We start from the raw sequence: 25,888 nt of genomic DNA on the forward strand, positions 1-25,888 counted from the left end.
TCAATCATACTGGCCCGGAGGGAGTATGCAGTAAGGGGTTGCTACTTTAAAATTAAAACTAGTTTAAAATTTCTTAAGTTGAAAATTTTCGGCAAGACCTGGACCTCCCGGATCTTTCTCCATGATCCGCCGCTGGTTTCAAGCGATGTTTCAGTATCACATAGTATCTCAAGATCGTGGCTGTCGTTCCGTTGTATGTATGTGCAAATCGTACTGAATATGTAATATTCATTTCCACCATTGTATTGAACATAACCAGCCATGGAATCGTCTGAACAATTGAGAAAAGCACAATTGCACCACTAGGTGGATTAAAACAGGTTTTTATTTTGGGAATGCGTCGAGTTGAGACGAAATTGTAATATAATTAATAACGAGGATAACACTTTCCGAATGTAGAGAGAAATTTATGAAAAATGACGATTTTCATTCCACTCTAGCAGTTCCTGATCGATTTTGATGAGCATATAATTTTTGTTATATGACTAATTATATGTATAGGTCAAATGTTTAAAAACAGTAATTTAAGGTCACGATAGCATCATTTTGAAACCGCCAATTTCGGAGGTTTATTATCTTCGATGAGTTTTACAAACGTTAAACAGCGCATCATTTGATAAAATAATTTTGACGGTATATCGTCCAAGAAGTATTTATGGTGAATTTTCTCAGGTTATTATTCATGACTACAATAAAGTCTCAACAAATTCGCTAAAGACACGAACTCTGTTACTATTTTCTGAAAAAATAATTCTGCATAATTTTAAAACTTCAAAAATTACGGTTTCGGAATTATGCCGTTTGGACAGTATGATCGATTTTCACCAAACCGAATTTCTGGCTACGCCGCTGACTTCAAGTAAGTAGAAACAAAGTCGTTCTTCACTCGTTCACAAGAAACATCTTCGAATGCTGAATATCTATTATAATACATTGAAACCCCGATTTTATCAGCCAAATATGAACATATGTTTGATGGGCTCTAGCAGACGAACAACACTGAATTCGAGTAAATCCTTTCTTGAGCATGTTTTCCCTATCATGAAGATGGAAATATGCAAAAATAAAAAGTTCATCATAGTCAGAAATAGTTATCAGACTACATTAAGGGACGGGAAGAATATTTTAACAGCTTCAGTTTATTATAAAGAAAAAAAATTGTCCGATTTAGTCAATGTCCCCATTTTGTCAGCCTAAAATACACCATCAGATTGATAAAAATGGCTCTTTATTGTATGTATTAATCACTGTGTTTCACATTAATAGATACATTTCATTTTTGGGGATTTTTTATTGCATCGAACTACAACAATTTTTAGGTAGCTTTCAAGGGGTTATTTTATAGACTTCTTCCAAAATTTGGCGAACCTATTCCATTTCGTATACCAATTAATTGGTATACTTAAGGGTTTATATGTTGCAGATAGAGAAAATACTGAAATTTTCAGCTTTTTTCCTACACAATATTACGAAAGCTTATTAAACCATTTTTCCTAATAAGTTTGTGAAAATTATAAACTATTTGAATTTTTTAATAGTTTTATTTTTTATTTGACCGTGATTTTTTAATAAATAGTGACCATCGCTTCACAACGTAGTCTATTTTACATGACTTGCGGTGAGCACGATCTCTCGAATTGCTGAACTGAAAATTATGGAATAGAAATTAGTTTTTAGTATCCTTAATAGATTTAACCGTTGTGTGTCCGACGCGGTACCCGGGTACCTTTTTAAGTTTCAATTAATGAAATTCCTATGTTTTATCCATAGCTGGAAATTAAAGCTTTGTGACATCTTAGAACTTCACTAAGTCAAGCTTTTGTGTTAATAATATTGTTGATATAGTAAGGGTGGTAGTGATGAGGGGCTCCTGATTTTTTTACTACGTAACAGGCCGACGTGGGTACCCGGGTACCCACAAAACTAAAATTCCCATAACTAAGGTAATATCCAACCGATTTCGATACTTTTGGCCGTTTTGGATTCAGGAACTCATCCACTTTTGGACTTGGCAAAATGAATCGGGTTACTTCATTCGGTTCCCGGGAATCCGGGTTTCCGAAAGCAGATTCCTGTGCAGGGGTACTATTTGCGAACTTCAATGGAATACTAGCAAAATGGGTATCAAAATTCTTGGAATTGCATCAGTAGGCTGAATCTCGTGGTTTTGGAACCATTTGGTGATTTGACCCCGGAACAGACATTTCGGAGCAGGTTCCCTTGGGGCCGTGAGTGGCTATTCCATTCCAATTCCATTTTTCAAATTGCAATAGGGTCCCGTAACAATAAAAAACAGACTTTGAAGAGTTTTGATACTCATATTGCTAGGACATTATTAAAATTTACAAATCATATCCTAGTACTGGAACATTACTCCGGAAAATTCGGATTACCAAAAACTAGATCCATTATTCCGGTTTTATTGTACAGAATCCAAAAGCGGACAAGTTTCTGAATCCAAAACATCTAAAAGTGTCCAAATCGGTTAAAGCAAGCCATAGTTATGAGCATTTCAATTTGTGGGTACCCTCGTTGGCCTGTTAAAGGTGTTTTTGTGTTGGACACATAACTGTTAACTCGCCGCGCAGATAGCTCTGAATTAGACCCGCTGGTGCCCTAAGACGATTTCGCTAGCTTTTCAGAGCACTGTGCACCCAGTGCATTAACGCAAGTGACGGAAGGATATATAAAAGTTTCGTGAAAATGAAAATTCCCGTAATGATGATGATTTTTCCAAACGCTTCGTTTTCGAGAGGTTTTTATTTGTTCTTTGGCATTAGTATTAGCGATAATAATTCAAGTCAAGGATACTACTGGGAAGTCATCTTTAGAAAAATGTCGAAGTAAAATTTGGAACTATGCACGCATGCACTTCAGAGATAGCGTGATATCAGGAGCTGCGATTTCATTTCAACGCTTTTTTGTGAATAGGCGATACTTACAAATGTAAACATAAGGCTTTTTTTCATACATGCGAATGAGGGCTTTGAAACGCAACAAATTAACCTAAAAATTTGGATTCTACGATATTGCTTTCTTAAACTACAGCAAAAAATACAACGGGCGAAACTGTATTGTTGTTTGTTTATTTAAAGTTTCACCCTCCACGCTCCATGCAAACAAACAGGGCGATACTTTTTTTTGCTAGCAGTTTAGAGGCGAAACTGTTATTTTCGTATTTTTTTTAGGATTATCATGCTGATACCAGCTGTATATAGTAACAATGATCGCTATTGAAAAAACACGAACGAAATCGGTGGTGTAGAACGGTAGCTATTGTAAAAAACGTAAGGGCGATACTTCAATGCTGATAGGTGGGACCGAAAAAGTAAACAATCGCCAAAGGGGCGATACTATCAGATACTATCATTTTGTCAATTTCAATAGCAAAAACAAATTTTAATTTAATAATTTCAAATACTTTATGAAGTTGTGGGTTTCAATCACTGAATCATGCAATCTAGTATGTAAAAAAACACAATAGTTCTTAAATAGGAAATAACACATTTCTAATTTGTACTAATAGAAGGCTCGTTAAAAATTGTGGCAAATTATGGATGTGGTCAATATATAGTATTTTGGAAATGTACTAGTTTGTTCTGCCGGCGACGGACGCTACCCGTCTTAATTTATTCTTGGCGCTTCCGAAATAAGGCGCTTTTGTGCTTTACTTAGTCTTCTGTCTTCTCTATTGAGTTTTTTAAGAAGTTCAATCGGTTCATTGTGGGGGAAAGGCTTGCCACCTCTTAGGGACCATTCATAAATTACGAAACGGTTTTAGGGGGGGGGGGTGGAGGGGTTACAATTTGTGACATGTTGTGACATAGGGGGAGGGGGAATTAGCTAGATCGTTACGTAACATGTTTTCACCGTAGAAAAACAATTTTTTTCTAGGAATTTGTTACGTACTAGGGGAGGGGGGATGGTGAAATTTGTTACATGGGTGGAGGGGGGAGTCATTTTTGGGCAATTTTCGCGTTACGTAGTTTATGAATGGACCCTTATGGGGGTTTTCGTTGGTTAGACTTTGCAGATACTAGCCCAAATTTTAAGACAAATCGAAAAAATATTGGAATTAAAATTTACAAAAAAGCTATGTTTGATCTTTGAAATATTCGCGTCAAGCCCAGTATACGACAGTACTGTAAAGATGAATTAAATCACGCAATCGTGGCAAGGAATTGAAAGTTTAATTGTAATACTGGTATAATAATGATGTATTATGACTGAGAGAGGCTTGCCGACGGGAAAATGGCCTCGGAATGTACCGATAGGTCTCTGTCATTCTGAAATGGGTGATTGGAAAATCGGTAGAGCTTACATCTACTACATCCCGAGATTAAGTTATTTGCATGGGGTGTTTGGACCATATGCAGAAATCTTTTCTTTATAATACTGCTGCCGGCCAGTGGGATTTAGAAGGTTAACACAGACACACATCTCGAAACCCAACATTACCCAAGTAACCACCAAGTATGTACTAATATATGCAGTAAAGTAGCATTTTATTTGGATTCCAGATGCTTCTTGCAGCATGTTAGCATTTTCATGCATAACTATTGTAAACTTGGTTTCAATAAACTATTTAAAAACTTCTTGTCATTAATCAGCATTTTGAAGGAAGAAAGGTCGTAAAAATATTTTCATGGCACAGCAATAATGGAGCGGTCTATTTTGAAAAAGGCGGATTTTAAGAAGCACTTTCCATGCCTATTGGTTACTTGGGTAACATATTAACTTTTAATAAAAAATCTAAATCAACTCTGTGTGGTATCAGTTGGTCACCCTGTAAATATGAATGCGATCCGCCAGTGCGTTAGTGGTGCGTACTATGCGTACCAGGTTTTCACATACACACAATATGCTTCTGATGAAGAATGGTTTTAAAAGTAATGTTGGTGGTTTTTATTCATATTGTGCCATTTTGACAAAATTTTGTCAGGGTGCCGACAACCGACCAAATTTTTCTTAATGCCATAAAATTATCATTTCACTAAATTGTAACATTATTCATATTGACGGAATAAATTAAATTCCTTCACCAGTTATTAGCTAAGGCTTTCCAATGGTATGCTTATGTCCTTATATTATGCAATTGTAGAAATGTTACGAGTCAAAGACAAAAGGATGCCGACAACCGACCACATCCCCCTACTTTTGTTCAATCTATAACATCCATAAATCCAAATTTCTCCATACAGTAAAGATCCGTTTTCATCAACCCCTTGGTGAATTTTAGGCTGATAACAAGTGACATGGACAAAATCGGGACACATATTTTTCTTTCTTTTTAAGAAACCGAAGCTCTTAAAATATTTTTCTTTAGTCCCTAGATATAGCCTCATAACCTTTCCTGATTATTTTGCTTGAATTTCCCTTAAGGGGGTCTAACAGTGCAAAATATAAAAAAATGCATATTTCGGATCTCTAAGATAAGAAAAATATGCTCAAGAAAGGATTTACTCGAATTTAACTTGGTTCGTCTGCTAGAACCCATAAAACTACCAACTATCAATTTTCATGCGAGGCTGATAAAATCGGGCCAAAAAGTTGATAAAATCGGGGGTAGATAAAATCAAGGGCTGTTAAAATCGGGTCTTGATAAAATCGGGTCTTGATAAAATCGGGTCTTCACTGTATTTCGTCTTTTCCTTAATCAAATTTGTCATATCCATTTATTTTTTTCGCCCTGTTTTAGCATTTTACTTACCTATTCTATTCCATTTTTTTATAATTAGTCATGAGAATATGAATATAAAGTAATAAAAATAAAGCAAAATATAAAAAAAATATTTTGCTTTATTTTTATTGCTTTATATTCATTTCCCTAATTTTATACATTTCCACTGTCAAACTTTTTCCCCTATTTTAAATGTAAATTTAACAGTTTAAATAATACAGTTTCTTCAATTTCAGCATATTTTTGCTTCGATTAGATAGGTTTTAAGCTTAGCCTCTTCTTGGGGTTGTAAATATCTCTTTAGAAAAATCTCTAGCCCTTTGTGCAGTGTTCGAATTTAACCCAGGTGAGCTGCATATAAGGTAATCGATTTACAAACAAACGTTCTGCTCGCTCCTAAACATTTTTTATCATCCTCAATGCATTTTTTTACATCCATTGGTTTCATATCAATTTTAGTTTACTTTTTTGTGACTTTTTTCTTTAATGTTTTATTGTTCTGTTTATTTTTCCAGTGCTCATAGTTTTTTTCATTTTTGTTGTTGTTCAATACTATTCTGTTTCTTAAATCATCATAAAATGTTTGCAATTAGTTTTTCTAGTTGCATGTTTTTTTTTTCAATTTTTCATTCTTCTCATGGTTTTTCTGTAAATCATATTTTCTTCTTTCGCTGGTTTTGCTATTTTCTATTTTGTTAATTTTGAAAAATTCTCAATTATTTAATTGCTTTAATGTTTCCGTTTTTCTATTATTATAGGCTTTCTATTTTTGATATGACCATGTTTTGACTGATTTCTTTACGTTTATACTTTGACGAATATTTTTTACTCTTTTCATTTTTGAACTCTTTGTTCTCTAAAATTTTATTTTGGCTAACGAAGCTACTTTAGCTTGTACAAAACAGCAAAAAAATACATTTTGTAACTTCACAAAAGATACGGATTTTTCATTAATTTTTTATTATTTTCATTAGGAATATTACGAAAAGGTTTTCGTAAGAGTTACAACATACAATCGTTATTTAAATATTTTACAACAAATTTCACATAACCCGCCAAAAGACAGCAGAGGGATAAGCACGTTATTTTTTATATTTTGGCCTTTCATTTTTTTTTTCTTAATTTTTAATTTGTGTAACTTTTATTGTTCATGTTTTCTTAAATTTATTTCAGTTCCATTATTTCATCCACCAGATCAAATGTGTTTTCTTGTTTGAAGAAGTATTGAAAAAAATTAAACCCCATTCGCTGATTATCTATGCAGTTTTGCATGTAGCATCTTCATATTGTACGGTCATAAAGCTTTTGCTCATATTGGTATTGAAGAAAACAAAACAAATAACAAATTAAATTATCCAAATCTGGTTCTTTCACTGATGCACTGTATTACAAACAAAAGCAGCAAAAACTGGTACGTAACTAGAAAGTTACTATGCACTGTACTGCCCATGCTCGCATATTTGTCCCGTTTTCTATGGGATTTCCTATCTTTATGGGACTGATATGTGATCATGGGCAGTGTACTTAACAGAGAACTATTCGTTCCAATGAATCTAGGAGTTTAAACATTTTGATAGTCGAATAATCGAATATTGGACCCCCAGGCCCGGATTTTTTCTCAACGGGCCTGTCTATTACTAATTCAAACAGTACAAAATACAAAAGAAAATTCAAAATGTTTTATTGCATTTGATAATCTAGTGCATAAACAAAAATGTAAATGAAAACGCGCCCTTGAACGATTTTGTCAAGTATATTGATTTTGTGACGGGGGTGGATAAAGTTTATTTTTTACATGAGACACCATAATTAATGTTTCAATATGAATAGACTACATCGGTGTGCGTAGCCTTCTGCATTCTCCGTACAGCTTCACTTGACTATCTTGATATGCTGATTACACACATGGGAACGAACCCAATCGTGTTCTTGCTTCAAGGAAACTTCGAAAAACCTTTCCACTTGCGATGAATTATTGTTCGTTTAACTTCACACATTTTAGTGAGCTAAGTAGAAAATTAAACCCTTTTTTGTGATTATTTTAAGTTTGATGACCACAGGAGCGGAAACAGTGAAAAATTTCGGATGGAATCTGAGTATTTCGATTTTGAAATGATGCGCAATAACAATACATAATAACCTCATTAAATGAAAATCTGTAAAACATTGTTTTGATATGATTTTGAGGTTGAACACTAAAACACTAAAAAAAAACATTTTCGGGGTAACGACAGCTCAATTTTTATTATTTGCACAGTATACAAGCACTTGTTTGTAAATATGTCCAATTCGATATTCTTAAAATGATTTGTATGAGACTTCAACAATAGACTTAAAACTAAATACCAAAAAATCGTTATATATTTTACACGAGAGGTTTATTTATCGACCATGCCGATTAGACAAACAACAATCGGCTTGTTGGTTTCCGAGCCATCTAATTAATTCTTAGAGCAATGGTCATTTTTTACCATTGTACCAACGTCTTTCGTAGAAAGTTTCCATTTCATTTTCGCACGTCCTACGGAAAATGCTATATTATATGTTCACTCAATCGATAATCAAATATTCTCTAGATCGATTATATCCAGGGTAAGATTGATATATTTCTTAAATAAGCGATAGATGGTCTATAGTTTAACGCGCAATGCATCGTAGCTCCAACACCGATTATTCCATCTTACGCTTCAGCCAAAACAAGCTATGAATTCATTTCTGCTATCCATCACAAGAAAAGCCATGGAATGAACATAATCGGCATTACAAACTGTAATACTGAAAGTAATGCTACAATAGATCGGGATATAATCGAAATGAATACAGATTGCCCCCCTGAATTAATTATTTTAATTTATTTGCAGATTTTTTAGGGAGAGAAGTGCCTCAAAATCTTACCAACTCATGCAAGGAGAAAAGTTCAAAACAGTGCTCATGTATTTAATGTATATTCCTTGATATGGCTTCTAATATGCGACACACAACGTAAAGAATTCGATATGGTAGCTAGGCAACGATTATTAATAAAATAGTCACTTCTACAATATACCATCTCGTTTTCTACTGCAAAATCGAGTTTTCCCTCACTAATTTGTGTCCAGCCTTATTAACACGTCATATCTTTCGTGAATCGAAAAGCAATCACATTCGCCCATTGCATATTGCAGACAGTGTTGGCAGTATAGAGAGCTCATTAAACTCCCACGTGCGCTCCTTTCACCCATTTCATTCATAGACACAGGTACCTACTGGAACGGTTTCCTACGACCATCATCTTGTACCGCGCGGTTCCGATGCAACAAATCGAAAGTATATCATCGCTTCGAAAGCATTATAAATGCTTTGTTGAAGTTCCACCAACGCACCAATGTTTGTTATCCTTTTTTTCCTGTTTTCAGTACGAGGTTTGGGTGATGGCCGTCGGGAAAAAAATATTAACTAGTTGTCAGTTGCAAGAATGAGGCTTCCCTCCATTCACAACATTTTCTCGCATCCAACAATAATTCTTATTCATTTGCAAATGAAATTGCTATTCAATAACGTTATTACTGGAGGATTAGCTTCACTCCACGTGGGACATTTGGCTCAAGTTTGTCTCATGACGACATACGTTAAAATGCTAATATGTAGTAGTTATTTTCTAATTACACACACTTGCAGTGAATTTGTTACCCGCTCTGATGGTCTTACATCCATTAATTTCTGTAAACGATCAATTTAAACACCAAATTTAATTTGCCTCATCACCAGCGCGTCCTATCTCGTTAAAGCAACCCACACGCTCGCATCTGCGAATCGATTTTTCCAAGCCCGGGAAAACTCATTCATATACCTGCCGTACAAGCAACGAATCCATCTACAACGGTGGGGTCGGGTGATTGAGTGCAAAGTACTACCACGTGACGTCACACTGGATTGAAACAGAAACAGCCTCCAGTAGCTTATCGTATCTTCTCGCTCACTCATACTAGCAGGTTAAAGGTGCAGAGTATTATAATAAACATCCGCGCAGCACAGACCCCCGGCAACAGTCGTAACATATCTTAGGTAATACAAGGTCTCCCACACACAAAAATTCTCACTTATACACGCAATCGATACCGAGAGAGTATCATTTTCGAAGTGTACTAGAATCGCCCACACAGTGAGAGATATTTGTACATCCAAAAGGTATACCAGCAGTTTAATTCATATCGGATAAGAAAATGTTGCATTTTCATGGCATTGCTTACATTTTTTAAATTCAATCTTAATGAAGTGATCGCGGAATCCACGATTGTAAAAGCAAATAAGAAATGATCGATACAAAACGTAGCTTAGTATGGACTGGAAAAAGGATCTGAACTGTCTGCGGTAGATTTCAGTGATTTCAGTGGTCGTTAAGGACATTATACATGCGAGGCACAACATAGCTCCTACGCCACACACACCCCTCTCCCCTGCCGAACCATGTATCTGACATGAGCAAATATAAAAATACGTTTTTCAACACACTAATTGCACTTTTTAAAATGTACTTTTTTCACACACCACTGCAAAAACACTCGCGAAACTTTAATCGTTTACTAACAAAACTTCAAATTTTCTGCCAATGTGTAGATGACCAAAGGAAAATGTTCGGAAACTCTCATTTGTGCGTTTGAATTTTCACTTCAGATTTCAGTTTTTCCCAATGTAAACAAACGATTCGGTGCCTAGCAACGTGGCTTCCACATATCTTCACCTTAAGTAGTATTCATGAATTGGCTCTCAAACGTAAAATTTATCCGCTCGACGCACCAACTACATTTCATTACTGGTACCAGTCAAATGATGAAAGTTTTTTCTTGCATTGATGATATAGGATGGTTGTTCTACTTTAATTATTTTAAGATAAACATTACATAGTTTCATAAAAGTTTAATTACAAGTGATAAGAAAACACTCGTTCTTTCGTTTGACACCAAAACATTCAGTTTAACTCGATATTTTATTACGATTTATTGAGATCCGAAATTATTTTTGTATTGTTGAGGTTAGGTTGGTTGTTTAGAAACGGAAAATGTTTACCTAGAAATGGGATTGATCAGTGACCAACCTCGACTGTCAATACCTGCACTCTTTATTCCAGTGATTTACGCCTACTATCGTGTTTTTATCGAGATTTCAATCTCTGAATTTCATTTTTGTATAAACTGAAATCGGAAGAACGCATTCTTAGTGATGTAACAAGAAACTAACCATCTAGATATTTCTCAGAGGTAGAGTTTGTAACGTTACCGGTCTGCCGTCGCCAACGTCGGAACCCGTCGAGAAATGAACCGATCCAGAGATACCGAAAACGTTACTCGCATCCATTCACCCCACCCTTGGAGGATTCTTTTCTTTTTTAACCATCGTTAAATTGCTTGTTGGTGTTGCCAACTTAATGCTCGTATCTCCGTTGCGCTAGAGCTTCGACATAATTAATGTTACTGTCATTAGCTCCTAGCTGTCCTTTGGTCTGTTGGCCCCTCTGCATACGCGGAGCCATTTGGATTCCCTGTGTATGTTGAGTCAGCACATTATTCAACCCTCGCTGCCTAACCGGTCGACCCCAGGACCGACGCCACCGTCGGAACCCGTCGAGACGTGAACCGATTCGAAGATGCCGAAACTTGACTCGCATCCCTTCTCAGCCAGGTGTGACATTACGCATCTCGAAACGAAAAGTTTATTGTATGCAAGCTTGTACGAAAAAGGTTATTCGAAATGGTTCCATAATGTCGCCCCAGGTTTTTAACCAACGTTAAACTAATTTTTGATGTTGCTAACTTAGTGCTCGTTTCTCGTACACGACAGTCGCCGCACTGGAATCCGTCAGGACGTAAACGGATTTGGAGGAGCCGTGAGACCTAGCTCGTGTCCCTTCACAACTACACTCATAGAGTTTGTAACATATTTGAAGCACTCGCCCACATCTTGCTAGTTGGCGTTGCCAGCTTGCTGATATCAAATTCTTTTTTTATAAATCTATTCTGTACAATCAGGCGAAACAGTTCGGAACGGTAATTTATTATACATTCTATGGGAAATCATCTCTACTTTTCGAATTTCAAGTTCTCGTTTTGCTCCTTTTTGCCCGGAGGGGTTTAAAATTGACATTTTTAAATGTTTGCTGACATGGAGGAGCATGATGATTAGTACAAAATGACAACTGAATAAAACGTAAACAAACACTTTTTGTAGAGATTGAAAGTAGTTTTATCTAATTATTATGTTGTTATATCTATTTTTGGTTATATCTAACCAGTAAAAAATATTTATCATAAAAATGCTGTTATGCTAATAAGAAAGGTTCGATAACACTGTATGGGAAAATTTACCTCATCTTTTATAACTTTTGACATTAAAAATGAGCTCAGCACCCCAAAATCACCTTAACATGTAATTTTTAGCCAGATTGGGTAACATTTTTTGTTTTGTCAGACTTTTGTTCGAAGACCCGCCACTGTGCAGCGTGTCCGAACCGATGTAGGTACTATTTAAAACAACTGTGACCAGACAGGAACTGCGTCAGATAGAAGGTCACTTCCACATGCCTCCTATTTATCCAGGTCGAGAGAACCGGATGAGTTTGCGAGTCCACCTTCCTTTTTCCGACGAGTCCCAATCATGCTGCCATTTAGCCATCGAGCCAGTTCTCCTTGTTTTCCGTATTCCCCTGGTCCCCTTCCGCTTATCTTCCATATCTTCCGTAAGGATTATGCCGATAGGGATCATTCCAGCGATAACGCAGACTGCCTCTGATGAGTTAGTCCTGTACGCGCTTGCGACCCGCTTGGCCATGAGCCTGAACGTACTACTTAGCTTTACTCGATTCCGCTGTGTCTCCAGCGTTGCAATCCAGATCGGGCCTCCGTACCTCAGTATCGACGATGATTCGCTAGCCAGAAGACGCCTCTTGCTGCTGCATGACCCGGCGTTGTTCGGCATGATTCTAGCTAAAGCGTTTATAGCTTTGGCCGCCTTCTCGCAAGCATAGTTGACGTGGGTGTTGAAGTTCAGTCGGTCATCTATCATTACGCCCAACTATTTCAGCGCCCGCTTCGAGACTAGGGTTCGCAGTACCGACCCATTTTGGCGAGAACCGGTACTGCCCCCAGCGGTAGCACCGGTAAAGTACCGGTGACATTGAATGCTCAAAATGATGTCTAATTGCAGCTGAAGGTATTTTTCGAATGCGGTACCTTCTTTTATTTCGAGATCTAGGCCACTTTGAATTCAATAACTGCTAAGCGGTGCGACCTTCGACGACTTGAGCAGATGGTCATTGTAAGAAACTCTTTTATCAACAGTAAATTGAAATGGGAACGTAAATCCGTGTACATTGGTCGCATTTCCTCTCGACATTATCGTTTTGTTGTAAATTGGTGCTGATTTTCATGCAAAATAAGCCTCCTAATTTCCTATTAAATATGGAGTTTTGCTGACTTTTCCGATCACCAAAAATTACGAATCGCGCCATTCGAAGCCGTTCACCAACTCTCAAATTATAAGCTACTAAATCGCTGTTGGTTCTTTTATAGATATAGATTTAAGCGCAAACCAAATACAGACATGACTTAGGCCACAGTCTTATTACGTGCCACCCAGTAAATAATTGGAACCAATCAGAAGGTCACTAATAAAAAAATCAAAACAAATTTTTACGTCTCTTATGTGAATACTTTGAAATTTAGTAGAAGCTAGTTGAAATTTTATTTCGACCAAATAGTGTAGGAATTTAAACATATCGTTCAGTATAACGGGAATTAGTAATGTTTAACTTCTAGAATTATTATGATGGCCCCACCTCATTTCCCCACAAAAGCGTAAGCTGAACGATTTATGTAGAAGATAATTCAATATAATTAAAAGCCACATTGCAGACCGATATTTGGAAACGGGTCCACCAATAGAGTCTACATATATTTCATAAAAAAATTTATATGGTGTCGAAAATACCGGTACTGGCTTTTGATCAGTACCGGTATTTCGATACCAATAATGGGTCGGTATTCCGGGATTTTCGGTACCAGTATTACCGGTACCACAACTCTATTCGAGACTATGACATGCTCCTCGACAGCGATTTCTGCTCGCTGCAGTGCTTTGCAGTTGCTGACCAATAGTACCTCCGTTTTGTGATGTGCTATCTGAAACTGCACTCCTTGCATCTAGTTTCCAATCCTGTCGATCGCCTCTATCGCCGACATTTCCACCTCTTCCGGCGTCTCTCCCAGTACCGTTATTACAATGTCGTCCGCGAACCTGACGATCTCTACGCCCCGTTTGTCTCATAGATCAGGACCCGATTCTGGAAATAACTCCTTAGAATTCAACACAGATACCGGAATGAAAAATAATTCACCATATTGTCCAATTTACTCATTTTCTTTAACTTGAAATTGTTGTTTTTTAATATTGTCGTGTATCGCAGATCAGAACGCAGCCATATAAATGACAACATCGTTTGTTTTAAGCTTACCAAATATTTTAGGCCGGTTTAAAAGTTAGTCCAGTTTAAAAACAGTTAGTACGCCTTGAGCTATTAGTGTATTTTACAAGCTCCGAAAGTAAAAAAAACTCAGAACTTGAAAACATATATCATATTTTGACAAAATAAAAAAAATATTTAGCCCCTTTCTTTCTATTTCTCGTTTTAGAAGTTTTCTTCTGCCTTGTGGGACCGATCAGCTCCAGACTGCAACTATGTAACCGCCGTCGCACTTACCACTACGGAAACTGAAGCGAGAGCGATTCGAGGTCCGATAACTTTTGAAAAATTCCCCGCGAGTCCGAAGAATACCATCCGCCAATCCGACCTACTAGCTAATTTGTTTCGCTGATCTCCCGTTTGCCCGAAAGTTGCAAGTTTTGCTCTTCTCTCCCGGTCACCATCTACGCTTTCTCTCCCCTGTCCTTGATACAACTGCTTCTACAGCCCCCCTCTGAATATCTTGACCAAGCATAAGTCTCCGCTAAAAAAGTTCAAATCTGTATTCTGTATTCCTAGTTTTAAGATAGTTGTAAATTTACCTCTTTGTTAAAACTATTGTCCCCCATCTTGTAAATAGAATTGTATCCCTAGTTTTAAAACACCTGTGAATTTTCTCATAAATATTTGTTCCCCCTTTTGTGTACCAAACTATATTATTAGATTTAGGATAACTGTAAATATTTCCTAAAAAACTATTACTATTGAATTCCTTGTTTTAAAATTTTTCATAAAAAAAATCTTTTGCCCCCTCTCTTGTATATAGAATCTTATTTCTAGTCTTAAGATAGCTGTAAAATTTTTCTCTTTAAAAAAAATATATTTCAACATTGTAACCTCCTAGTTTTAAAATATCCAAAATGTAAAAACAAAAGAATTTAGCACCGCCAAGCTAACGCATTTGTGCCTATCAAATAAATGAAATGAATAAAAAAATAAAACATATCGGGTCATTTATTTTTAGCCAAAAAATGCAAGAAAAAATTTGAAGGAAATAAAATTTTAGTTGTGAAACTGGTATGATAATGACCCGTATGCAATTTCACGAGCTGAAAACGAAAAAGTAAACAATGTCAATGACATCTGAATCACACTCAGGCGTTATCTTGATTTATATTTATGCGGTTTCTACGAGATTTTTGGGCGATTTTTTCAATTTCTGCGCTTTTTTTTTCGTGCAAAACCAATAATCTTTTAATGCAAAAAATAATAAAATAATAATGCGGCTTTTAATGCCAAATATTTAATTTTTTTTGCACACATTCCGATATTTACACGGTATCTGCAAAAATGTTCTAAGTCCTTTTGAATTCAAAAGACTTAAAAGATTTTTGGGAAATCAATAAAAACTCATCTTGAAGACTCATTATGGTCCTCACCTCAACAATATGGGAGTGGTCATACGGGTGTGTGTCCGAGGTCGGTGTTTGACGCCATTTTAAAATCCAAGATGGCTTCTTCTGGTTTCGCAAAATTCACTATTACCCAATCAATATGGGCATTTTCGGAATGACCTTGACGATTGGGTTCTAGAGGTCAATGTTTGAAGTAATTTTGAAATCCAAGATGGCGACTTTCGGTTTAACGAAATTATTTATAACTCAGTACATTTTCGAAATGATTCAGACGAGAAAAGAAAACGACGATTGACTCCATTTTAAAAGCCAAGATGGCGATTTCCGATTTGGCGAAATTTTCTATCCTAGGGCAATGTTTCGATTATATCACTACACGTTTATATCAATAGTCGTTTATATCACCCTCGATTATATTCCGCTTTAAAAATTAGTGAAAACGCACTACGCACTGACAGAATTTTTTTCATGTGATTTACTTATACAAATATCAAAAGGAACATTATTTCGTGACGTAGCGGTTATACACTAGACTTGTCCGATAGCCCTCCTTAAGTCGCGTAGTGTTTTGAGTGCATATCGTTATGTATTTCTAGTGAAACAGTTCATGTATTCTTCCTGGGAGTCATTCTATCCCAGGGATGGCATAAGAGTAAATGGTTAGGCCTAAGACGCTTAAGATTCAAATTTGAATTCTGCCCATTGGACGATTGTTTCTACATAATTGCTTCCATTTAACTCAAAATTTCGATCGATTTTTCGGTTGGAACCTAGCAAAATCATAAATAAGTCATTGGCACTTATATCAAAACCCAACAAAATGATTGGAATGTAAAAATTTAGGGAAGTTATTTATTTCGAGAGAATTTTGTGATTTGCCAAATTTTTCTATCACGCACGTCACGAACAGCGTTTCCAAAATTCAATATTTAATTTTACAAATTGTAAACATAGTATACTTTTTCGAAAAGACATACGCTTCCTTTAACATTTTGTTTAACCGCCTATGAGTGTAATTAGAATAATCTCCCAATGAACACATTCGTAGCATCGGACTCAAATCTGCGGTTTTGTTTTTGTATTTATGCAACAACCCGATCAGAATGAAATAACAAAATTATAACAGAATGCAATTGTCGTATCATACTGTGATGTAACTGTGGTCTCATTAGTAGTTAAAATAACAGAAAATTATAACAAGTTACAGAGCGTGATATAGTTTTGAAATATGTTTGTTATGTGTTTCTAATCGGGAAATTGTATTATGTACAAGTCAAAGTTATTTTCTTTCTCTCATGTAAACCATTGTAGGAAACTTCGAAGGTCTTTCATGTTGTGTAATGAATATGGCACTCATTCATCTGCAAAATGTGGTTGAACACAAAATAATACAGTAAAACAGTAAAAGTTGAACAGTAAATTAAATACAATTGTACAAATATATGCACCCACAAACTGATTCAGTAATACTGACTGTTATAATTACCACGATCCAATGCATCACTACTTTTTGAGTTGGTAGTAATTACGAAACATCAATTCAACACTTTCCAGCTCACAGCTATGGAAAAGGGGAAAAAGATTTTCCTCACCTAACGTCACTCCAACAACCGACACTGACGACGTGCTTCAGCAGGAACTAAGTTGCGGAATGCTTTAAATTGTTCCTCCCCATAGCTACCCTGCCACCGGATTCGACTGCTTTCGTCCTGTTTGCCGTGGACCTGTATCTGCCACGAAAGACCTTGCCCGTGGCCATGACGAAAATAGTTACCTTACCAAACCACCGTTTCTGCCCGGGGCGGTTCACTTTTTTGTTCTGTCCGGCAAACAAAACCGCATACGAAATAGATCGCGAATCCAACCGTGGGCATGTAGAAGTTGTGAGTTAGTTCGTTCAATCATGCAACTGATGACCTTCGAACGAAGTTTTGCGAGGCAATGGATAAAGTTAGTTATATTATCTAGGTACTTCTGGTAGGAATAAAAGGGATTCATACATTCGTTCTCTTCGAAGAATGTTGCTGATTGTTATAAATGGTAAATGGTTCAGACGTTTCACCATTGTGGGATTCTAAGCAAGTATTTCCCACAGTAAATTAGATCAGTTTGACTCAAGAGCATTTTTTAAGGGCGTAGGAGTTTTTTCACCCAGTATCTTCAAATTATACTTATTTTGTGTTTTCAAACTATTCGAAATCGCGGGAAATCCTTCTTCGCGTCAAAAACACGAAATAATGTTTCCCACTGAAAAAAAAATCGACAGTAAATAAAAATTATAACAATCTGTTTTTAAATTTTATGCTGATTGAATCAATAATATATTTTATTTTAGCATATGATTCATTTGGAATCAAAATGTCCATACAAAACATTTCAAAGAAAAGAATTAATTTGTAAAATTACTACTATCATATAAAGTATTACGTGAAGAAACAAGAACAAGAACAATAGTTTTTTTTTGCAAATCAACATAAAATTTCCTATCCATTTTACAATGGCTACAAACAAACAAATAATCTGATTCAGCTGTATAGATGAATTGCAGACTTTTGTCTAATTCTGATATGTTTCGGAACGCTTCCAAGCGATTCATGCCGAATCGATCGACGTCGACGAATCTACTATCTCTAACCTCTTTTGTGTCCGAAAGGTTCGATGCGAATCAACAAACTGATGTTATATATACTGACTTATCTGCAGCTTTCGACAACATCAATCACGATATCGCAATCGTGGAGTGGATCACTTCTGCGATGGTTCCAATCCAATCTCGTTGGCCGTCAACTCAGTGTGAACATAGGTGATGCATACTCAAAACTGTTCCCCGCAACGTCTGGTATTCCGCAAGCAAGTCATCTCGGACCATTTATATTCACTCTCTATTTCAACGATGTAAACTATACCAAAAAATTTTCAACAGAATTAAGAGCCGAACGGACGTACTTTATTTGCAGCAGCAATTTGACACTTTCAACAGATGGTGTTCTGTGATATTATTCTACAGAAAAAAGATCCCATTGAGTTTGAATATAACTTGTCTGGAGCTTTTGTTTCCCGAGTGAGCTGTGTTAAGGATCTTGGAGTGCTGTTAGATTCGAAACTTACATTTAAGAATCACATTTCGTATGTTGTTGGTAGAGCATCGCGAAGACTGGGCTTCATTTTCCGTACGGCTAAATCCTTTACAGACATTTATAGCGGTAAGCTTGAAGCTAGTTGGTACCGCCGCACGGTACTATCTTTGATTTTAGGCCTGAGTTTAGTCCGGTCTAAGACGTTAGTACCTGTCATCGCAGAAATGGCTGCATCCTGAAGCCAAATGAAAACAGTGTAAAGGGACGCCATATTCTTCTTGCATACATCTCAATAATTTGAATCAACTTTTCGATCTTTATGTGCAATATTATGGCCCATGTTGCACACAAACCATATGAAGGCAAGTAAGCAAGTTTTATCCAGTACGAAAAAACAGGTATAATCGAGTTTTAAATCCATTTTTTTATATTCTTCATCGTCCATAAGGTGCTGCACGTTCATTTGAAAATGTCATGTCGAAGAGTTATATTGCAGGTTAGCAGAAGTCGAATCATTTTGACACTAATCGTCGAACGAAATTTTATAACTAGATGCAGAGCTGCATTAAATAAAAATTGTTTTCGTTTGTTAGTTTACTTATGGCTATTAAAATGAGTGAAGCTGTTTAATTTACCCACAATATTTTTTAGTTAGTTTAACTAGAGGAAAAGAAAAGAATATATAATCACAATGTGTACCCTTTTCTACTTATATCTTCTCACAAAGAACATAATAACCAAGTGGGAGTTTTCTTATATTTTTACTGCTTTCGAAAGAATCCAAACTAAGATTTAATAAAAGATTATAAATAAAGCCATGCCATACAACCTACGTAACACTATGACGGCAAACAATCTGCTACAAATATTCTCATTTTGATCGTTATTTAAATAATGTCGAAGCTTGCTTATATTGTTTCACTATTTATAATTTTCCATCAGATGTTGGACGAATAGCATTTCCGCTGTAGAACAAATTGTCGTTTATTCAGGGCCGTGCCACTAGCAATTAATTTTTGGTTCATTATGGATTCGCCAATAGATAACTCACGGTCCCTCGAAATGTCAAATCTAATCATGACGTTTCACTGACATCAAAACACGGGCACTCATTTTTCTTTCAACGAAAGGTATCTCAGCAAAAAGTAACAGACTAAAATGTATCTATGGAAAAAAGCAACTGAACAAGAAATAAACAAATCATAAAAAAGAAGCGGTTTGCGTCGTGCAAAGCAGTAAAATACGATAAAAATTCCAATGATGACGAAACGAAAATAACAGTCGTGAAAAAATCTCAATAAAAAGTATTCCTAAACTGTGCGTAATGCGGAATAGTCGCAGCAAATGACCGGAATATTTAAGTTACTAAAGAAATAAAAAGTGGAACATGATCTACTCCGTAGAACAACAAAGGGATCTGGCTTCATTTACTAAAATCTGAAATTGAATTCGAACCACCTTGAAGCCCGCATTGTTGGCAACCTCTGCTGTAGCGGAGAATATTACGACGCTAGATAGTTTGTGTTTGTTGCGAGGAACAAGCACTAGCAGGTTTGAAAGCGTCGTATTGAAAATACCAACGTATTTTGAGTACAATAAAATTAAATAATGATAGTATTTAAAAATACTTCTGTTGTACGTAATAAAGTACTTACTGTAATTAATATCGATGTGTACGCATTTAAAGTACGAAGGAGCCGTACTTGAAATCGTTTCAGTAATTAAAGTGCAAGTACTTTGGCGTGCACTTTTTTAAATCTTTGTGGTACTTACTTAAAGTAACAAATTATGTAAGACTTTTGGCTCTGTGTCGTATTGAAGATTTAGAGCTTATCCCTCAAGAACTGAGTCTGAGCGCAGCTTCGTTCATCACAATACGACAATAGCAGCTAATCGGACATTTTGGTGATTAATTGCAACAAAACCTGCGGTGTTTTCGAGGGACACGCAAATATGGGCTTAAATAGCACTGAGGGAAATCGAATAATATTCCAACAGCACAATGGCGGAGTTACGCACTGGACCGAGTTCGATTTCCAGCGGTTTGCTGATGTACCATCGCATTATCACTTCGAGTCGGACTTAATCCATTTTTGGTTGGGAAGGTCACATCTGTTCTCGGGACATACATTTCTCCTTATTAAATGTATTTCGGTTTTTTTTATTTTCAATCAAATAGTGAACAAAGTAAAACAGGGATTTAATTTGACAAGTACTTCGCACAGACTACGGAAGAGTGAAATGCAAGAATACGTTTCACCAATGCTAAACTTAGGATATGGACAACTTCAACATCATCACGCAATAAATCAGGATCGTTATAAAAAAACTACAGGCACTACATAATTTCCAACAGTGTTATTTGGCCGCAATGAATGATTTTAACCTTGAACACGATGGATGTGTATAACTCGCACGAATGTGAACTCTGCCCAACGTCCAAGTTCGACCTGACAAATTCGTCAGCATTGTTATGAACGATGGCGCCGTGCTTAGCTATCACAACTCAGTCAATAAGCGCAAGCTGCTGGAGTAGCAAGTATTGATTAACTACAACCTGTTGGGCCGATTTGTCGCAACGGTAGAATTGTTTTCCAATGAGTTCAAATTGACCGAAGAAAAATAATTCCAAAATTACTGAACACTTCGGGTCTGACATCTGCCCAGATATTGGATGGTGCATGACAAACCTCCGACTACTCAATTATCAGTTCATCTTCGTGATAACAGGCGCCTCGTGCGATGTGTTGACAATCCTAATTGAAGTAATTTTCACGCAATCAATGAATAAGTTATTGTGTTTACAATGATCTTATAGGGGAGACTGAGGAGACTTGATCCCCTTTTTTATTTTTCAGTCCAACTCCGTGGAATAATAAAAAACTATTTATTTTTTTTGTAGTTTTATATTGTTTCTAGGGATGGCTAATAATCATAAAAAAATTACATGGAAATATTATACTGGACATGAGCTATGAGCATTTCTGGAAAACAACAAAAAAAATGGAAAATTCTTAGATTAGTGGAGACTCGATCCCTAATTTGGGGACACTTGATTCCTTTATGAAAACGTGTTTAAAATAGCATGTAGGGTAATAAGCCTATTTTTGCCCTGTTTCTACTACCATCCTACCCATCTGAAGCCTTTGGTTAGAGCAGCGTCTGCCATCTTTGCTCAACGCATTGACTCAAATGGTATTGCGATAATGGGGGTACTCGATTAGAGATTTTGCTGCGCTCAAACAGAAGATTTTCACCATTCTCAAGACAATTTTGGTATTATATTGGCTCTTAATAAGAGGCGAATCACCTTAACGTTAAAACCTCTATAATCGAAATAAAAAAATGGACCTTAATAACAAATCAAAGAAGCTGAAATAATAAAATTATTGTAGTAATAATGTGGTACGCTTCTTAATAGGGCAAAAACGGGTACATTACCCCATTCAATTTTATAAATGGATTGTAGTATTGATTAAATTGTTATGATTAGATATTGTTATTTTTGTTACTACATATTACGCATCTCTCACCTGATTTTTTTACGAATTACCCAAATCTCCGTGCAATTATTTGAAAGCTGTCTTTATTATGGTTGAGGAACGTCAAATATGGGATGAATGATTGCTACGTATACTGTAGTAAACAATTACAGTTATGTTTCTTTACGATGAAGCATTCATTTTTGACATTTTTTTATGTGAACAATGACTTCAATTGTTCTGGTGTGAATTTGGTTATTTTCAGTGGTGTGTATGAAGTATGGCGAAGGGGATCGAATCTCCACGAATTTGAAGGGATCAAGTGAACCCATAGCATATATTTCAGCAAACTTTAGTAAAAATATAGTTGAACAAAAGAATCAGTTTAATCATAACGTATTCATATAATTGACATTCTCCTGTAATTCTGTATGCAAAAGTAGAGTATGTAGTGGCTGATTTTATCAATTTTATAAAAGTTTGAAAATTTGAAAAATAAATCTTCTTCAGTTCTTCTGAGACTTTTTTTTAAATCGGTAAAAATTCAATTTCTTTTTCTGTGTTAATGAAATTTATGTTTAGATAAAACTACGCAACTTTATAGTATATTCGATTAATGTATTCTGATCCGCCTTTGAGTTACAATGATGGGATCAAGTCTCCCCGGGGATCAAGTCTCCTCAGTCTCCCCTATTTATTTATATAAATAGTCATGTTAATAGATTCATTGCTACCTATCTAAAATGTAAAACAATATTATTTCCAAAGAAGTATTTACTCTACTCTACCTCCAGATATGATCATGAACATTGAAATGTGCCATCTATCGTACCCAATAGGTGCTTTGCTGTCCAGAGTGTAGTCTGTCTAAAATACCGCCTTGTGTGGTGGATGCTTCAGGCTGTATTCGAGTCACCTGCTCATTAGTTTTAATCTTCGCGAGTTTGAACGTTTCGTTCAAACTCGGTTTAGTCTTCGTTTTCAATAAGATAATGTATATAATCGTTTTGACTAAATACCACCAGGTCCGATGTAGATGTGGCAATCCATTGTAGATGCGTGTATAGAATGGATTCAAATTAATAATTTGTTCGGCTGAACTTAAAGCATTTATTCAACTTCTCATAGGAACATCGCACTACCTACATGGTTCGTGTTGGTTTGACTTCCAGCAACACACCGGGTGCATGCAATTGCTCAACCACGTAGAATTTGTGAAACTCGTCAGCATTTGGCGCAAACTATACGATCTATACGATGAAATTCGTTAAGCTGAAAGAATAGCGAAAACTTCAATACTGGAAGGAAAAAAGAATACGATATGCCAACAAAATATCACTTACGGAGAACCAAAAATGCTTGGCGCATAATTTCCTCAGCGTTCTCATCTGACAGCGTCATCCTTGGAGATAAAACATTGTTTAGATGTATTTATCTGTATCCTGGCCTACGTTGATGATTTTCTTCTTTCGCAGCACACTCTCAACATCAGAAACATCAAACTCGAGCGCCATCTAGCGGTGAGAGCGGTCAAATCTGAAGGGACCAAAGTCACTCGTTCAAAATTGTAAATTGAGCCACAAATTTTGTAGACTTTCTTCGTACGATTCATGTCTTTATTATTTGTCTTTGGTTTAATTCTGAGTGATAGAACAGAAATGCACAGGGTTTGAAAGAAGTTGGGAAAGTTGAGACTAGTTATCCTCTAGTAAGAGATATGCGGAGACGCCATCTTGAGCCAGCGAAACTGTCAAATTCTTGAGCCAGCCGAGCCAATGTTGTTGTTTAAGCTAAATCGAGGATTCCAAAATTATTTTAAAAATATAAATACATCAGACTATTAAATGGCATAAACAGTGAATTTTCTATAAACCTCATTCTACAGTTTTTAACATTGCCGTGTATTGCAGATCAGAAGCAGTAATGCAAATGGCAGCGTCATGTTACCGGAAAAAGACAAAAATATGACATGCTCCTCTTGCGCATACTTCGCTATTTTCGATCCTCTCTTCGGCATTCTTCTGGATCAATATGGCTCTCTTTGCTCGCAATAAAGATGGCAATAAATAAGCCAGTTTTAACAGGCAGAAAAGACAAGTGCCGTCGAACTATATTTACCTGTATTTTTGATTTCTCTGTTCTTTCCCTCTCTGTACACGCTTGATTCCAATTGCTTATCGAAGTGTTACAGGAGAGCACATTTGGATAAATCGAGCTTGAGCTTGAGCTTGTGAACAGGCTTGCACATTTGGATAAATCGAATCGATTATCGCATATTCAGATCAAAGTTGTTTTTGCGAATTCGAATCAAAACTGCAATAAGAATTGCTTTGATTATTTTCTTTTACTTATCGTTGTGAGAATAAGTGGGATCATTTTATTCCTTAATATTAATCAATAACATATTATCTCGAATTATTACCCATATATCTGTCGTATCTCACATTAAAAGAAAGTGAATAACGAAAAAAATAGTTTTTTTTTCATTGGATAGATCCAAATAAATGACAATCGGATGTAGATCGTAAATAGCACTATTTTATAAATTTTCTTATTTTTACTACCAGTTCACAAATTGAATCAGAATGTTAACGGCTTACAAAATAACTCCATAAATACCCTAAGCAAAGATTAAATAAAAGATTTTAAATATACGCATTTTTCCTATATGAATAAACTCACATAAAACATCCAAATAAAAATATTTTATAATTGATTGCGAACGCAACGGCGATCAATATATTTGTTCGTAAAAATATATTATGATGCTCAAAACTTTCATTCATTTATAAAATCGTAGAAATTTTGTTAGCAAATAAAATCGTTCCAATCTGCATTCATGCATTACAGAAATTTGCAATCAACAATTTGAAATATAACCCTTGTGATCATTCTGTCAAAGTTTATTTTTTTGTTTGACCTTTGTTTACTTTTTATTTAAGCTTCGCTAAAAAAACGTGTGCAATTTTAATTCGCAGAGTGTGATAGTAACCTTTATTTATAATTGATATTTATTCCAAACTTGTGAAAATTTGCTTGAAACGAATATAAATATCCTCCTCTCGTATCGACAGGTATCGTGTTCAATTAGAATGATATTCACAGTTTATTTTGAATTCAAATTGAAATATTTCAACCAACTTTTTAATCAAAGTTTAAAATAACTATCATGGCACCAGTTACAAACGATGGTTCAACCACTTCAAACTTATTTTCTTTTGTGCATTAAATATTATGTCACTACACAATGCTGTACATCATCGGCCAACTATAAACTATCCACCAAGTTAATGTTCTAAGTTCAGAAACATATCAGTTACATGTTGACAAAATTGTTCACACACGCTATGGAACGAGACATATGACGAAGAAAAACTATTTTACTGCAAGAAAATATCGGAATGAAAAACAATTCTCCATGTTGTCTGATTTACTCATTGTCTTTAACATGAATTTGTTCTTTTTTAACATTGTCGTGTATCGCAGATCATAACGCAGCCATATAAATGACAGCATCGTTTGGTTAAAGCTTACCAAATAGTTTAGGCCGGTTTAAAAGTTAGTCCGGTTTAAATATAGTTAGTACGCGTTTGAGCTTACGGCTATTATTGTCTCAAAAGCCTCTACTACTCTTTAGTGCGCTCCACGCTGGAGTATTGTTCGGCAGTCTGGAACCCGAATTACATGAACAGCAGCGATCGAATTCAAGGCGTTCAATGAAAATTTATACGGTATGCTTTTCGAAGCCTGCCTTGGCGCGATCCTGTTCGTCTACCAAGCTACGTTTAGAGTCGGTGTCA

At 35.9% G+C, this 25,888-nt stretch overlaps 1 protein-coding gene across 1 annotated transcript; it reads right to left on the reverse strand.

Annotated features, from left to right (window-relative positions):
• Positions 1–12,244: 12,244 nt before the first annotated feature.
• On the reverse strand, positions 12,245–12,718 carry LOC131679962 (uncharacterized). Its single transcript, XM_058960704.1, has one exon. It carries the CDS (start codon positions 12,716–12,718, stop codon positions 12,245–12,247), a length of 474 nt encoding a protein of 157 aa, XP_058816687.1.
• Positions 12,719–25,888: the final 13,170 nt, after the last annotated feature.

This window comes from Topomyia yanbarensis, chromosome 2 (genome assembly GCF_030247195.1).
Source record: "Topomyia yanbarensis strain Yona2022 chromosome 2, ASM3024719v1, whole genome shotgun sequence".
NCBI lineage: Eukaryota > Metazoa > Arthropoda > Insecta > Diptera > Culicidae > Topomyia > Topomyia yanbarensis.

What these genes read in the sequence shown, in the direction of transcription:
- LOC131679962 (XM_058960704.1), bottom strand. Translation starts at nt 12,718, where the DNA reads ATGATAGATGACCGACTGAACTTCAACACCCACGTCAACTATGCTTGC.